Source organism: Falco cherrug, chromosome 8, assembly GCF_023634085.1.
Source record: "Falco cherrug isolate bFalChe1 chromosome 8, bFalChe1.pri, whole genome shotgun sequence".
NCBI classification, from domain to species: domain Eukaryota; kingdom Metazoa; phylum Chordata; class Aves; order Falconiformes; family Falconidae; genus Falco; species Falco cherrug.
In genome coordinates, this window is record NC_073704.1 from 17,661,850 (window position 1) to 17,678,936 (window position 17,087).

The 17,087-nt window shown below is 35.7% G+C and overlaps 1 protein-coding gene across 1 annotated transcript in view; it reads left to right on the forward strand.

Annotated features, from left to right (window-relative positions):
* The window catches only part of TTN (titin), a 238,711-nt gene that overhangs the window by 5,064 nt on the left and 216,560 nt on the right, over positions 1 to 17,087 (forward strand). Inside the window, exons 3-24 of the mRNA XM_055719331.1 lie at positions 161 to 448; positions 1,212 to 1,300; positions 1,391 to 1,635; positions 3,305 to 3,598; positions 3,824 to 3,971; positions 4,451 to 4,570; positions 5,617 to 5,754; positions 6,587 to 6,724; positions 7,198 to 7,335; positions 8,987 to 9,262; positions 9,374 to 9,493; positions 10,596 to 10,877; positions 11,150 to 11,215; positions 11,704 to 11,962; positions 12,537 to 12,597; positions 12,710 to 12,922; positions 13,620 to 13,762; positions 14,446 to 14,651; positions 14,765 to 14,995; positions 15,573 to 15,817; positions 16,540 to 16,763; positions 16,888 to 17,052. Of these exons, the coding sequence (XP_055575306.1) occupies positions 161 to 448; positions 1,212 to 1,300; positions 1,391 to 1,635; positions 3,305 to 3,598; positions 3,824 to 3,971; positions 4,451 to 4,570; positions 5,617 to 5,754; positions 6,587 to 6,724; positions 7,198 to 7,335; positions 8,987 to 9,262; positions 9,374 to 9,493; positions 10,596 to 10,877; positions 11,150 to 11,215; positions 11,704 to 11,962; positions 12,537 to 12,597; positions 12,710 to 12,922; positions 13,620 to 13,762; positions 14,446 to 14,651; positions 14,765 to 14,995; positions 15,573 to 15,817; positions 16,540 to 16,763; positions 16,888 to 17,052 (4,089 nt within the window). The remainder of the gene's footprint in view (positions 1 to 160; positions 449 to 1,211; positions 1,301 to 1,390; positions 1,636 to 3,304; positions 3,599 to 3,823; positions 3,972 to 4,450; positions 4,571 to 5,616; positions 5,755 to 6,586; positions 6,725 to 7,197; positions 7,336 to 8,986; positions 9,263 to 9,373; positions 9,494 to 10,595; positions 10,878 to 11,149; positions 11,216 to 11,703; positions 11,963 to 12,536; positions 12,598 to 12,709; positions 12,923 to 13,619; positions 13,763 to 14,445; positions 14,652 to 14,764; positions 14,996 to 15,572; positions 15,818 to 16,539; positions 16,764 to 16,887; positions 17,053 to 17,087) is intronic.

Sequence of the window (17,087 nt, forward strand, 5' to 3'; positions counted from 1 at the left end):
TGTTAATATTTTGAATATTTGAGAAGGTAGTGTCGTGTGTCAGTAGCATGTGAAGGAGAAAGAGATGTTGTGCACTCCTAGTAATGAAAATATCTAGCCCTTACAGCTTTTTTTAATAGACGTTGTTGGTTTTCTGTTTATTTCTTCAATAAAACTGCAGCTGGAACAGCACCACCAAACTTCTCACAACGACTACAGAGCATGACTGCAAGGCAGGGAAGTCAAGTTCGACTTGACGTGAGAGTGACTGGAATCCCTACACCTGTGGTGAAGTTCTATCGGGATGGAGTAGAAATCCAAAGCTCCCCCGATTTTCAAATTTTACGAGAAGGAGACCTTTACAGCTTAATAATTGCAGAAGCATATCCTGAAGACTCCGGTACTTATTCAGTAAATGCCACAAATAATGTGGGACGTGCTACTTCAACAGCTGAATTGCTAATTCAAGGTAACAGATTTGAGGTTACAAGCCATGAAAACAACAGAGCATTCATTGTTGTAATGGTATACACACCACTTCATCGAAGTTACATCAATAAGTTCATTTGTAACTTCTTTATCAACAGTTATGAACTTGCTGTGAAAAAGTAGTGTCTTTGATAAAATTTGCCAGAGATTTTTGTCTGAGAACTGAAAAGGACCTTTTGTCCAGAATGGGTCTCTTTAAACTCAGGATACAGTAGACAGAAGAAAGTGGGGGGGTTCCTTTTAGATGTTCTCATTTTGTTCTGTAGGTTTCTCAACTTGTACTTGTAAGCTGGCTTTGATGGAATAGATATATTAGACTGCTTTACTGTACATGGTCTTGTAAATGAGCCTGGTAAGGTTGAAGACAGTCTTAGATAGAGAATTGTAGAGTGAATCATTCTACCCAGAGCAATCTTCCTTGGATTTCATGTCAGTCAGCCTTCCAGACTGTGTAGTCATTTTAGATCCAGGACTGATTCTGAATAAACTACAATAAATGTGTTTTGGTTTGATTTGGTTGGTTTTTGTTTTCCTAATGACATAGTAATGCAAAAATATTATTTAAACTGTTTTCACAATTATCTGTCTATAGATAATGGAGGAAAAAGAAATGTTTGCTTAATTTTTTCTCTGTTGTTAATATAAACTTGTATATAATTGGAATTGACCATTCGTTTATTTCTGCAGCTGCTTACTTTTTATGCCATAAGCAATTCTCCTGACTATGTTTTCTCTTCCAAAAGGTGAGGAAGAAGCCGTTCCTGCTAAAAAGACAAAAACAATTGTTTCGACTGCTCAGATTTCACAAACAAGACAAGCCAGAATTGAAAAGGTATATTTTTCAAAAACAAAGTAGGTAAGGCTAAAATGTGGATCGTTACTTCTACAGTATCCCAGACGTGTTTTCTTGATTTTGTTGTAGAAGACTGAAGCCCACTTTGATGCCAGATCGCTTACAAGTGTTGAAATGGTCATAGAAGGTGTGACAGCCCACCAGCTCCCACACAAAGCGCCTCCACGAATGCCTCCTAGACCTACATCAAAATCACCGACCCCACCGATAATTGCTGCAAAAGCACAAATGGCACGACAACAATCACCATCACCTGTCAGACAATCACCATCACCTGTAAGACATGTCAGAGCACCAACACCCTCACCAGTAAGGTAAGCTTATTATTTCAAACAACTGCTTTTTGAATCAGTTTCACATATAGCAGTAATGCTGTAGGATGAGAGCATGGTATAAAATGGAAAAATGCCCTGACTTTATACTGATGGAGTTTACTCTGATGGTGAACTATAATGTGCTGCTGTATTTGCCACTGTTGTGAAGGTGCATGCCTCATTTAAATTTTCTATTCCATATGGAAGAAAATGGATTATTTTAGACAAGCAGAGGAAAAAAGAGCAATGACACTCTGGTGAGTGGCAAACAGAATGGAAGGAAGTGTAAAAAAATGTGAAAGCATGTTCTGTGTGTGTGCTGGTAATGACTCCAGAAATAATGTTTTGAAGGTAGGCAAGGTAAATGTGGTTATCAAAAAATGAAGTTTAGCTCCATTGCATAGAGTCTTGAGAGGGAAAGTGAGTGATCTGAAGAGCAGGGCTCTTGGTCTGGGAGACCCCAGGAGGTCTGTGCTGAGAGGCAGGTAAAAAGAAAACTGCTTTGGATGTCCTGAAGTTTCGGCATTGTGAAGCACCAGTGTCAAGGAAGGAATGTCTCCAAGCTGAGTGCTCAGAAGAGTCCCGTGTAAATTGCCACAGCTAGGTATGATGGTGAGTTTTGCCCCATTAAGACTAACTTACAAGCACCAGAAGAAATTGATTGGTAGTAACTAGCAATAACTAACAAACTACATAGTTGAAAGAGTATTTCAATAGTGCCATCTAGAGTGTATGTGGAACTAGAAGTTTGTACTCCCCTGCTAGTCAAACCACTTCAAGACCTACAACCCATTAGAAAATAAATCTAAAAAATTAATATGATGTTGCTGCCCCCTACTGCTGCAATTTGTTAATGCTCTGTGGGAAATACAGAATAAAAATATTACTCAAAGAAAATCCAAGTTAGAAAGCCTGTTAAAGCATTTTGAAAAATACTTTAAAATGATCAGCTAGGATTGGGATTGAATTTTTGGAATATCAAAATTTAGAAAATGTTGTGTTTTCTATACAATAAAAAAAAATACATACTTTCCAAGTTGCTGCCAATTATTATGGGTGAGATTTGTAAATGTAAGTATGGGAAAAATTATAGGCCCTGATCAGAACTTTGCCTGGAGTCCTAAGACAGGTGTGGATGACACATGGCAATGAGATGTGGTGCAGCAGTAGATACAGTTATGCTGTTGCAAGGTGGCTGCCACATGATACTTTCACAAAGAGCAGTTTCACTAATTTTGTCTTTCTGCAGGGACCAGACTCAAATATAATATGTAATACTCACAGCCTGTAAGCCTTTTATATTACTCCTATTAGGAGAATTAAGATAGAGCAAATGGAAACTAATGATGAATTTTTATATTGTAAATGTATGTGCTTGAGTGAAATGCCCTTTGACATTTACCCTTATTTCTTGTTTCAATTCTAACTAAGATAGTACAAAGATGTGTTACAGTTATGTGTATGACACAAACACACATTAGGCATAATGTTTAAAACAGGTAAGTGTAATTTACAAGTAGAACACCTCAAAAACCTTTTACAAATCAAACTACAAAGTACTGAAGATACCTTAAATTGGGAGTGAATTCAAGTTCAGGCTGAAATTGTTTGTATAGTTGTCATGGTACGACACTACATAAATTATATTAATACTTTATTTTTTCTTTAGGTCTGTTTCTCCTGCTGGAAGAATCTCCACCTCACCTATTAGACCAGTGAAATCTCCATCTCCAATCCGTAAAACACATGTAGTGACAACAGCTGGGGCCGAAGTCCTTCCTCCTTGGAAGCAGGAAGGATATGCTGCAACCACAGAAGCCCAGATGAAGGAAACAAGAGTATCTACAAGTGCTACCCAAATAAGAACTGAAGAAAGATGGGAGGGCAGATATGGGGTCCAAGAACAAGTTACCATTAGTGGTGCTACTGCTGGTGAGGATGCAGCTGGTGCTAGAGAGGTAAAGTCTATTTTTGGAAAGTGCGTTGGTTTTGCTTTATGTGTGGACTCACCACTGCTAAATAAAGTCTGAGAGGCTGTGTATAAAAATGTGTGTGTATCTGCTGTTGAGAGAGTTCTGTAAATATTGAAATGCTTCTTTGCAACGTTCTGTCTCTGTGCTGGTTTTGTGATTCTGAATGTATACAAAACATGAAAAAAATGTCTTTTGATGTGACTGATATAGGTGAGAAAGGACAGTGAAAAAACAGCAGCTGTTGCTACAGTTGTTGCTGCTGTGGATCAAGCCATGGTGAGAGAACCAGCTCCAGGTGTTGTAGAGCAAACTGCTAAAAGGACAGCAATGACTGCAGTCCACGTTCAGCCTGTTCAAGAGCAGGTAGAAATAGAGCACAGACATTCTATGATTTCCCCTTTATCCCTTCATCCAACATGCAAACAAGGCATGATTCACTGTGAGGAATTAACATATTATCCAGTGCACCACAAAAGCATGCATACTCGTATAGAGCATCTGGACTGGATAGGGATGCTTGTGGATCACTTATTCCATTGCTTTCCATCATAGCAGGACTGAGCTAATTATTCTTAAACTGTTTTTAAGTTTAAGAATGCCTTCTATGAAAGTGATCCTGTATTCTCCCTTGTCATTTATTCTCTAACATTACTCTTACACTGATAAAGTTTTTCCTATAATATCTCATTTATAATTTTCTCACTAAGAATAACTTAATTCTCCCTTAGTATTTTTCCTTCACACTTATTCCTCTCCCATTTTTCCTTCTCCTCTTCTTTTGATAATCAGTCTGCTAAAATAAATTCTAAGACTGGGTTTTTGTTTGTTGCTATAAAAATCAGATGAGAAAGGAGGCAACGGTAGTAGTTACCAGTGATAAAGCCACAAAACAAACAGTAATGTCAAGAACTAGAGAAGAAATTGTTACTTCACAAGAACAAAGGCACATCTCTCATGAAAAGGTGAATACAGATGTTATCAATAATTGTCATACCTGACCTTGTTAAAAAATCTATTATCTCATCAAAAAGACAAGCCTATGAACAAGAGAAGTGAATTTTTATAATATTATTTTCTCCTTTTATATATATTCACTCTTCTAGTTGACGTTGCTGTCATTCTCCTATCTGTCCTTGATGACTGTCTTTCCTTTTTTATTTCACTTCCATTCTTAATACCTAAGAATGTGATAAACTTGCAAAACATTCACTTATGAAAGTATTTTTTATATATTGTATGGTGATTTACTAGATACTATTCTCAATCATTTAAAGAATTAACATGGAGGAAATTACTCTTACATTTTCCTTTTTTGTTGTTGTTCTGATTTTCCTTCTAAGCTTTCAATTTGTAGCCTGCTTTGTTTGTTGGCAGCACAATCGGTCAGAAAAAGGAGGAAAAACTCATTCTGCATTGAAATAAATTTTGAAAATACTGATGAGTGATTGGAAGTCAGATTATTTTAGCATGTGTTTTATCAGACAAATGTGATTTCATGGAAGGCCAGCTTTTGTAAAGAAATGTTACATTTGCATTCTAGCTGAAATGCATGAGGAACAAGGCATAACCTATCTTTAAAGTACTGAGAAACTGAAATCCACCTTGGCAAAAAATTGCCTGTTTATGTGCAGATTACATCTGAACTTCTCGGCAATGTGAATGTTACCTAAAACTTGTTTTTAATATCCTACACATTCTCAAACTGATTAGGGTGCAGGACAGTTTTTCTCTGATCAGATTTTTTTTTTTTTTATTACTGCTTTCAGTAGCAAAGCAAACATTTGTGGAATGTTTGTTTATATTTTATTTGCTAAATATTTATATGCTAAATGTATATATGTTTTGTAAATGTCTGTGTTGTTGTTATTGTTTCCAGACTAGATAATTTTGAAATCCAGTTTGATGTTTTTCCTCTTTGTTTGTATCCTCTTTTCCAAATGTATCAAAAATCACTTACCTTATATTTTTAAATAATATGTCATTTAAACTTGTTTTTATAAACATCCAGATAAGAAAAGAACCAGACAAAACTCCAGTACCCACAGTAATAATTGCCACAGATAAAGCCAAAGAACAAGAAAGAATATCAAGAGCTAGAGAAGAAATATCTACCAGACGTGAGCAAGTGCACATTGCTCATGAAAAGGTAAATAAATGTTACAATGTTTAACTCACTGTTATATTCTAATAAGTTTATAAAATGCCATTCTTCATCAAATGTGCTATGTATCTTTGTTCTGCTTCCTTATGAAGAGATTACAAAATGAAAAAATTGTAAAGCAAGGTATTCCAGATACAGACCCAGCATTGAAGGTCCAGTTCTATTAACATTGTAGCAGCTCTGTCTACAGAGGAAGAGCGCCGCTGCCCTTCCTACAGATCCTTTGAGCTTTACGGGTTTTATTGCCAGGGTAGTCATAATTTCATCTGATGCTTAATGACCTTTGTCTGAAGGTAGATTTCTGAAGATAAATTGTAAAGGTTATCTCTCATGGTATACTTACATGTGGAGTTTGATTTTATGAAGTTCATATTTGTGTGAGGACTGAATGCAATCTGCTGGACCATATTGTGGAACCATTGTTTGTTGGAGTAACTGATTAAATAGTTCCATCTACTGATGGCAGTAAATATGAAGTCAGTAATACTAATTTTTATGCAAACAATTTCTACAAAACATACCAATGATATATCACAATTAACTAGGAAGTGGGAAGATTCTTCTCTAATTCACACATGGATTAATGTGATATGTTAATAACTTTAAATGCACTTTGTTCAACTAGCATATAAAATATGACTTAAGATATCAGGCTATAACATGGTCTCTAGAAAGGAATTATTCAATTTCTCAGGTGATATGCCATTTCTCTTATTGATATACATTCTGAAACCTTATCTCACTTTCCCAAAAAGCTGTGTAATTTTGACAACAGGCATAATTGATTACTATTATTTTTCTTTACCATAAAAACTAGATAAGAAAGGAAGATATGAAACCTTCTGTACCTAAGGTAGTGATTACCACTGATAAACCTAAACCACTGGTCATAATGTCGAAAAGTAAAGAAGGAATTGCTACCAAACAAGAGCAAGTGAGCATAACCCATGAAAAGGTGAATAGCACTATTACAACTGTATTTGGGTTTTTGTCCTCTCTTCTTTACAAACCTTGTGTCCCTCAAAAAATACTAACTATACATTTCCAGCTCATTTTTTCTAAGATTTATTCCACTTACAAGTTTTTAGAACTACTGTTAATTAGGCTATATAATTCCACCTCTGTCTTTCTTTCCTAACTGTTTTGATTAATAGGATGCCCATTTTTCTCTTCTGACTGACCTTTGAAATGAGCTGACTCCTGAAATGCATTTTAACTTTTTTTAAAAAATCATTACTTTTATTTAAATAGGTGTCAGGGTGTAACAATACTTATCCATATACATATAATACAGAGCTGTGTGCCATGCAGAAGGATCTAACCCCTTAATTCTCCTTCCCTGTTCCCATACCAAAATGCTTTTCCATTGTCCAACTATCTTTCAAGACCATACATAACTGAAACTTGTATTTCCTCTATAATGATCAGATTAAAAAGGAAGCTAAGAAAACTACTGTAGCTCCGAAAATAATTGCCACTGATAAAACTAAAGCACCAGTCACAGTGTCCAGAACTAGAGAAGAAATTACAGCCAAGCAAGAACAAATTCATCTGGGTTATGATCAGGTGAATATAGCTGTTGCGGATGTGAAATATGCTGTTACAAATTGTTTTACCTGCAAACCTCACCTTTTAAGAGTTACTTGGGTACAATAGAATGCCCTCAAATTAATTCCTGATAACATAGCCATTAAGTGGGATGACTGTCAAGCAACAGAGTCAGTGTGTTTAAATTTCTAGTGACAAAGAGGTTTATATCTCATTCTGTTAGGAAATGCCACTTTTAAGACTACACTTGGATTTCTTGGTGAAAGCCCACTCCCTACAAATGACTTTCAAGTCATATTTACTTGTTCAAATTTTTGACTCTGCAATCTTTTTTTCTGGAAGATGATTCCTTGCGATTTTATGCTAGTCAGATGAAACAACCTCTTTCTATTAAGGTTTGAATTGTATTGTTCTTTGTGCAATACACACTTTAACGTCCAGTTTATTACTTTTGAAAATCAGGCACTGCTTTTTTTCCAGTAGGTTTTTTTCCACAGTAGAAAAGCTTTTCTATTATCATACAACCAGGAACTCCCTTGTGTAGAAGAATAGCATAGCTGCCAACAGCTTTTTATTTAAAGTCTATTTATCTACGTTGTTAGAAACAGTATGGTACATTCATAAAATACTTTTATAAAAGTTAATTAAAAGAGCATAGCATATAAAACTCAGAGGAGTCAGACTGCTAAGAGATTAGTTACTTGTTAGATGATGTAAATTTAGGTTCAGGTTGGTATAAACTGATTTTGAAATCAGCAATTATAACTGAATAAAATGTCCCTGTTACTTAAACACTACTAATAAAACAAAATCTCTGTAAATAATCACAGTTTGACCTCTCTTAGGTTATTTTTATTTAAGGTGATAATGATTTTACAATCAGCATAAAATTGTCTATTAGGTTTTTTCCCATCTACAAGGCATATATTTCATATGCTCAGTTGCTGCATCCAGATCAATGATGACAGTAATAATAAACACTAGTAGTAATCATCCAATTACTTGCTGTTGGCTGACTGGGCAGAAATTTGGACCCTGATGACATAGAAACTGACAGTATTTATCAGTTATTAGAAACGAATATAAGTCCTGATACAAATACATTATTTCCATTTTCTCAGAAAGCTGTTTTCCTTCTTTTGTAAAATAATTTCAAATAGATTAACACTGAATTAACAGATATGCCTGTGTTAAAATTTTTATGTGTATATTCCTTAGTAAATACATTCACATCAGATGCCTGACATTCTCTGAATTTTTAGTAGCATCTAACAGCTATATGGAACTGATGAGCATACTGAGTTTTAAAATTATGTGCACATTTACACACCTGCTGTACTCTTAGACAAGTAGCCATAAATGTGAACATAAAGTATTAAAAATGGGCATGCATGCAAATATTGAAATGTATAAAGCACACAAGCACAGATGTGTTCTCAATATGCATAGATAGAGCTTAGAAAAACTATGTCTATGTTTGAATTCACTGACTCTGAAGTGTATTTATGGGTGAACACATTTGATGTTTACATTATTACTTTTGCATATCTATGCATTCTGTCATTGTCTGGAATATGCTTTACTGAGCATTATATTTATAAGTATTTGCCATATATGCAAGCCTTTAGTATAGTGGTGAATATTTAAATTCTGCCAACGTTATCTGTAGATTGAAGCTGGAAAAAAGGCTGAAGCTGTAGCTACAGTGGTTGCAGCAGTTGATCAGGCACGTGTTCGATCACCCTGGGAGCCAGAACAAGCAGGTGAAGCTTATGTAAAGCAGAAAACTTTGGAATATGGCTATAAAGGGCATGCTGTAACGGAGCACATTGCTGAGGCCCCAGCAGAACGTCATGTTGTCACTAAAGAAGTTAAAACTGTCTATGTTCCTCCTGAGAAACACATCTCAGCTGCTGAGAAGAAGGAAGTTCATGTATCAACAGAGGTTAGACTCAGTTTACATTGGATTCTTTTCCAAACCCTATGCCCCAGTGAAATCTATTTCAGTTTGGAGAGCAGCATCACATTCTCAACATTTTTTCATTGCTTTGTGTAGATAAAAAGAGCCACAGAAACTGAGAAAACAATTCATGTTGAACACCCACGACCCCGCACAGCAAGTCCTCACTTCACAGTCTCCAAAATTGCTGTTCCTAAACCAGATCATACATATGAGGTAAGAAGTGAAAACTGTATCCAAGAAGAACAGCATGCTCATTTATAATAACCAGTAGGTCACCCATTCCATTTGGCTTTTTCTCCCACTCCGGTATGGTGCTTTCTCAAGAAGAATGTAAGTGCTCTACAATTGTTTTCATTAGCTTCTTTCACTAATAAAAAGAAATGCTGTACATAAACTGCTGAAATGTGATTTATAATTATTAGTTATTTAAGCAAGCTTATCATCTGTTTAAGGATGCAGCTTCAATACTGCATGTTATACACTGAAAACACAAATATTTTTCTTGCAGCTTTATGTTTTTTAAAGAGCAGAAATACCCCTCTTCAATCTTAAGTGAATCAGTTCACTAGAACATTGGAAATAGTGCTTTGCTCTTCCTTGCTGATTACTACACACCAAACTAATCTTTGAAATAAAAAAAATCCAGACTGCATATGACACCATTCATTTTTAATGTTATTTCTGCTATACTTCTGTTCGACTCCTTCACATAATAGCAAAAGTTCTCATTTAATTATTTTTTTTCTGAATGAGAAAGCATACTTTTCCTTTTCACCTGGACTTTAAAAATGAAATTATTTTTCCATCAAACATAATTAAACACTATAAAAATTACCTAAAATATTTTTATTTAAAGATTTATGTACGTTTTCCAAAGTTATTACGCCTAGAATAAAATTTTGAAATCTCTTCAGTTATTTTAATCACTGACAGTTATGTAATTAGCAGTATTGTTTATTGCAGTATCAGACTCATTAAATGGAAAGCTAAGGTCTCAAGTCAACAAATTTAGAGGACATTTCTCATGTTGCACTTAATAGCTTCTTGACCGTTTCAAGATCAAATTCTGAAGTACAGAAAGAGAAAATATCTGAATGTTTGACACAGCAAAAATAATACAAGGGTATTATATCTCTGGGATTCTACTACTGCAGTCTAAAACTAGATTTCATTTATATATATATATAGCTTTTTCACTGTCAACAAATAAGTAACTGAGGAAGCAACCAGTGTATGTGCAGTTTGCTCAAGAGTTATACTGTCGTCTTTGAAAACAAGAGAACAAAGATGTAACTCTTTCTTGTCTGTTCCCTAGGTTTCAATAGCTGGATCTGCCATGGCTACTCTGGAAAAAGAGTTATCAGCTACTTCTGCTGTGCAAAAGATAACCAAGCCTGTGAAACCACCTCAGCTAAAGCCACATGAAGTCAGGATAAAAGCAGAACCAGTTGTCCCTCCACAATTTCCCTTTGGAGAGGCTGCTGAGACCTATAAAAGTCGCTATGATGTTGAGACTAAAAAAGAGGCAGGTATAAGCATTAAAGGTGAAGCAGTGAGGGAAGAACACTTGGTGTTGCGGAAAGAGGGTGAAGCAAAGGTATGTTATTAAGCAAATTTCCATCACTTTGACTGACTTTTGCCTTAAGAACAGCACAGCCTCACTTGTTTGCCGTTTCCTCCTTGCAGTTTTCCACTTTTACACCATTCTGCTGACTTTTATATCTTTTTTGTTTTACACAAATCCTTCTAAGGATCTAATATTTACCTATCACAAGCAAAAAGTTCTCTTTATATAATTTCATATCTAAATTATGCTGTTTATGTCCTTGGCTTTGTTAGGTATTTATTAACTGTGCTTTAATGATCTAGGTGACAGAAACTGCCAGAGTTCCTGTGCCTGCAGAAATCCCGGCTACTCCACCCACCTTAGTCTCAGTAAGTAATTTGTATGTAGATTAAGGGAGTTACACTATGTTTTTACCCATTTGGTATTTTTTTATCTTTGAAAACCTGGCCATGAAAATTTGGCTTTCTTTAATCTTTTAATTTCTGTATTAGACTTAATAAGCCATACAATTTATCTCTTATATGAACTATTCTGAATGTCTGTTATGGAGGTGATTCTTCACAATTATCTTATAGTAGGTTGACCTTTGCTGCAGTGAAACAATTTGTCACCATGATCTATATAAACATCAACCTTCCTTTTCATTTTCTTGTTAATAACAGTAAATGTTCAGAGATCCCAAATCCAGTTTCAAATACTTCCCTTTGGAAAATACCTCTTTTCCTGAATACACTACTGAACAGAACACTGTTTTGAAGTAGACATTGTTTTCCATTCAAATAGATTTTATTTATTTAAATGTCTTTTTAGTAGTGAAAATATATACTGACTGTGGTACTTATCTTTTGTCATACAGGGCCTCAAAAATAAGACTGTGACTGAAGGTGAATCTGTCACTCTGGAGTGCCATATCTCTGGTCATCCTCAGCCTATTGTGACGTGGTACAGGGAAGACTACAAGATTGAGAGCTCAATGGACTTCCAGATCACTTTCAAAGCAGGGCTTGCTCGCCTTATGATTCGTGAAGCCTTTGCAGAAGACAGTGGAAGATTTACCTGCACTGCTACCAATAAGGCTGGGAGCGTCAGCACATCTTGCCACTTATATGTGAAAGGTAAGCGTATTTATAGAATCATAGAATCATTTAGGTTTGAAAAGACCTTTAAGATTGAGTCTAACTGTTAACCCAACACTGCCAAGTCCACCGCTAAACTGTGTCCCTAAGTGCCACATCTAAATGTTTTTTAAATACTTTCAGGATGGTGACACAACCACTTCCCTGGACAGCCTGTTCCAATGCTTGACAACTCCTTCAGAGGAGAAATTTTTGCTAATATCCAATCTAAACCTCCACTAGTGCAACTTGAGGCCATTTCTTCTTGTCACTGTTGGAAGATTATGCTTTTGTTAACTGCGTATTTCTTGTAATGTGACTTAGACATTTTGTCAGCTGCCAAGTAGAACATATGACTTGAATTGTACTCCAGGGGTGTTAGGTAACAGGGTTGTAAAAATATGAGAAAAAGGCCAGTTACAGGCTGATGGAGACTCTTTTTTTTCCCAGGTGGAAGTACCTGGACCTCTGAGCCAACTAACTACTTAACCTTCTCTCTCTTTCTGTCAACTAAATTTGTTGCTTAAGCAATAATAAGTATTTTAAAATCCATTGTATCATATTTGCTTTGCAGTTTCAGAAGAGATTGAAACTCGAGAAACCATTTCTGAGAAGGCTGTTAGAGAAGAGAAACGGTAAAGTTACTTTCCTAAACAGATTGCTCCTACTGTGGTCATTAGTTTCTTGCACTCTGTTTATGAGAGCTTCCGCATCAGCTCACTTACCTGTACTGGAATTTTATTTCAGCTATGTGGAGACAAAGGATGTTGTAATGGAAGATGTCTCTGCTGCAGCAGAGGAAGTATCGGGAGAACCCATACCTCCTTTCTTCATAAGAAAACCCATAGTACATAAATTAATTGAAGGTGGGAGCATTATTTTTGAATGCCAGGTAGGGGGCAACCCAAAGCCACATGTCTACTGGAAAAAAGGTGGAGTTCCTCTAACGACTGGCTACAGGTACTTTGAATGCAATACACACAAACTATATAAACATAATTTTAAATGAATATGTAATTGACAGTACCGTAATTTTGATTCCCTCACTGATGCCGAGCCTAATAACATCACTGATTTCTGTGAAATTTTAGGTTTTAAATGGAAAAATCATAGGATCATGTCTTAATGTGAAAGTTTAGTGGGCTAAAGAGCTTTAAAATATAAATATTCAAAAGACTGTAAAACAAGAAATGCTACATATCCTTAAAAACAAATTGGGAAGTTTTGTATTTGTTTTATACTGTCTATGCAAATAGAAAGAGACATGCTTTCTAGCAGAGAAAAAAAATATCCCACATTAATAACATTCTTGGAAAACATCATGCTATAATGACCTATATTAGGACAAACTGCATACAGCACATAACATTTTACTTTTCTGATAACTAGATCTCTGATATTTCAGTAGTGCTGTTTGCATCCCATTTATTTCAGTCACAACAGAAAGGAAGTAGATGTGTATTCCAGTTTCAGTGTGGTTACTTTTCCTATGATATTCCTCAGATTCATTTAGTGAGAATTGCCTGCAAAAGTTTCTCTTTTTTTGTCCTTGTGCAAGTCAGGGGTTATTCAGATGAACTGTATAACTAAAAGCAGATTCACTAAAAAGTCTGTTCATCAGAGTTACAGAGAACTTGTACTTGTATGTTTTCTATAGATACAAAGTAAGTTACAAAAGAGAAACCGGGGAATGCAAACTTGAAATTTCCATGACTTTTGCCGATGATGCCGGAGAATACACTATTGTTGTTCGTAATAAACATGGAGAAGCTTCTGCAACGGTCTCCTTACTAGAAGAAGGTACATTATATATATAATATTATATATTATATCTATATATAGAAATGGGGAAAATATTTCTTAAAATTAACTTTAAAATAGGAAAAAGTTTTTAAATAGTGCTGCAAATTCTTTGCAGCTTAGTTTGGTCAATTCAAGAAACATAAAGGGGGTTCTGGTAGCTCTGTTTCTGTAAGACAGAGTATTTCACGTCAGGTTCTTGAAGGACTTTATTCTTTGCTAGAGTATGTAGCTTTAGGAACTTTCTGTTGATGTCCGTAACAATCTACATAACAGAAGACACTCAGAGAATGATGTGGGGAAAGGAGGTTAATCAAGGAATAGGTTGTTCTATTACAAGGAAAAAAGCTTCCCCCACCCCCCCACCCCCCCCAGTTGTCCTTGTAAAAATGCATGGAAGTTTGCAGGAAAGAGCCATGATGATGAAACTGTAAAATAGTTTCTACAGGTGCTTCCACTTCAAGAACTAGAACGCCTAAATAGCACAGTGAAATGTACCTGTTTCTAAAGGTCATTGGAGGGCATCAGTTTTGCAGTTTATTGCTGTTTGTATTCTATTAGCTAAACAGACAGAAACTCTGCTTGAGTGACCAAAAACTGTAAAATAAGTTTGTACTTGTTTTCTCTATTCAAACCAGCAAAACCCACAAAACCTTATCAAAATTAATGTTCTTAATTCTTAGCTGATTATGAAGCCTACATAAAATCGCAACAAGAAATGATGTATCAAACTCAGGTGACTGCATATGTACAGGAACCTAAAGTGGCTGAGGTAGCCCCAGCTATTTCATATGGTGACTTTGAAAAAGAATATGAAAAAGAGCAAGCCCTAATTAGGAAGAAAATGGCAAAAGATACAGTGATGGTCAGAACTTTCGTAGAAGATGAGGTATGTCTACCACTCTGTACTCATTTTGTACACTGAATTTTACCGGTATAAATCACTTCTTTACAAGTTCATTATCTGACACACAGAACTAATGGTCTTGATTTTCTGTGTAGGAATTCCATATTTCTTCTTTTGAAGAAAGACTTATCAAGGAAATTGAACTCAGAATTATTAAGACCACCTTGGATGAACTTCTTGAAGAAGACGGAGAGGAGATGATGGTTGATATTTCTGAATCTGAAGCTATACAAGCAGGATTTGATTTAAGATTAAAGAATTACAGAACCTTTGAAGGAACAGGAGTTACTTTCCATTGCAAGACAACTGGATATCCATTGCCAAAGGTACCCTAAACCTGTATGACATTAATCTATTTAAAAAAAAAAACTTTACTTGTGCTTTACTTGTACTTACGGTGCTTTACTTGAAAAATCCCTTATCTTATTGTCAGGCATTCTACATTCATAGAAAACAGCAAAGATCTAAGGAAATCCGGTCTTTTGTTATGATATCAAGATGAATTTTATTTTTGTCTTTTAATAGAAAAGTCTTAGGTTGGTTAGCCAGTTCAGAAGTAGGTTAAATTTACCAGTTAAGTTGCTCTTGCTTCTGAGTTTTTTCAAGTTTGCCCAGAAAAGTAGGGAACACAGTAGCAAGTCTGGTCTAGGTTGCTTTGCTCTTCATCAAAGTGGACTTGATATCTGTTCCTAGCTCAAAAACTCATGTTTCAGATTACTGTGAAAACAAGTTACTTTAATCTTACATATTACAAGTAAAAACATTAATATTAAGGCATATACATGGGCTGTGATGATGCATCACCTGAAAAGTAAGTTGTAATATGTTGTATGCATGGTTCATTATTGAATCTTTGTCTTTAGGAGAGCTCACATAGCATTCCACTGTTTTCTTTCCATGCAGATTGCATGGTACAAAGATGGTAAGCGCATAAGGCACGGAGAACGCTATCGCATGGAAGTTCTGCAAGATGGCAGTGCCAGTCTGCGTTTGCCTGTTGTTTTACCTGAAGATGAAGGAATTTATACTGTCTTTGCCAGTAATATGAAAGGAAATGCCATTTGCTCAGCAAAACTCTATGTTGAGCCAGTTGCACCCACAGCAACTCCAGGTTATATGCCAGGACCAGAAGTTATGAGAAGATATAGGTAGGTAGACCACCAGTACCTACTACCTACAATAATACATAAATTTCACCAGGCTTCAGTCTACTGTGATAGACAGTCAAAAAACTCATTACACAGCAGCTAAACAGCTTAAGTTATTGGAGTTTGCATACCTGTAGAGAAGTTCTAAATGCTGTTTTCATGGCTTATATTGATTAATGTGCCAACTCTGTCGGAATTTCTTTCTTAATGAGGAATACAGTTCTCAGAGTACCATCATTCACATGCATATCCAGCCACAGTATCAGATTTACAACCTCAGTAGACATATTTATTTCTTGAAATATCCATGTTTTGGAAAAAAAATCTGCATGGTGGAGTTTTAGTACTGTGTACAACTATTATTTCCCACCCTTGAAATAGCTGTATTTCTATGACAGAAAAAATTCAGCATTGCCACATACTGTGTTGTGTCTCCACAAACATGTAGAGGATTACACCCATATCTGTACAGTACCCAAAACCCAAAAATTTCCCTGGCTGTGGTGTATCCTAATGCTATTCAGCTATACAAATTGCTGGCAAAAGCCTAAAGAAAATGGATTACAAATAAAAATTAATTTTGTCACAATATGTCACTTAGATAAATTGGTTAACTTCTTTAAAACAAATTATACTAAAGGTAAAAGTTGAACTCTGTTTATCATGTCAGCCCACTGCTATATGACATTGTCATACACATTTGTCTTATCTTTTCCTTTCAGGTCCATTTCTCCACGATCTCCAAGCCGGTCTCCTGCCCGCAGTTCTCCTTCTCGTTCTCCTGCCCGCAGATTAGAAGAAACTGATGAAGGACAACTAGAGAGACTATATAAACCAGTTTTTGTGCTGAAACCTACATCATTTAAATGTTCACAGGGGCAGACAGCAAGATTTGACTTAAAAGTTGTTGGCAGACCTATGCCAGAGACATACTGGTTCCATGATGGTACATCAGCTTCATTTTCATCAACAGATAATCTTAATAAACAAGCTTATATGCATTTTACATCTTGTTGAAACACTATTTTGAGTGCGAATTTTTTTTTTTGTGTGTGTGTGTGTATCTGCAGGTCAACAAGTAGTAAATGACTACACTCATAAAATAGTGATTAAAGAAGATGGCACCCAGTCATTGATCATTGTTCCTGCTATGCCTGATGACTCTGGGGAGTGGGCTGTAATTGCTCAGAATAGAGCGGGCAAAGCTTCAGTCTCAATGACACTGACTGTGGAAGGTATCTACTGTGCATGCTGGTTTTTAGGAGGTCGA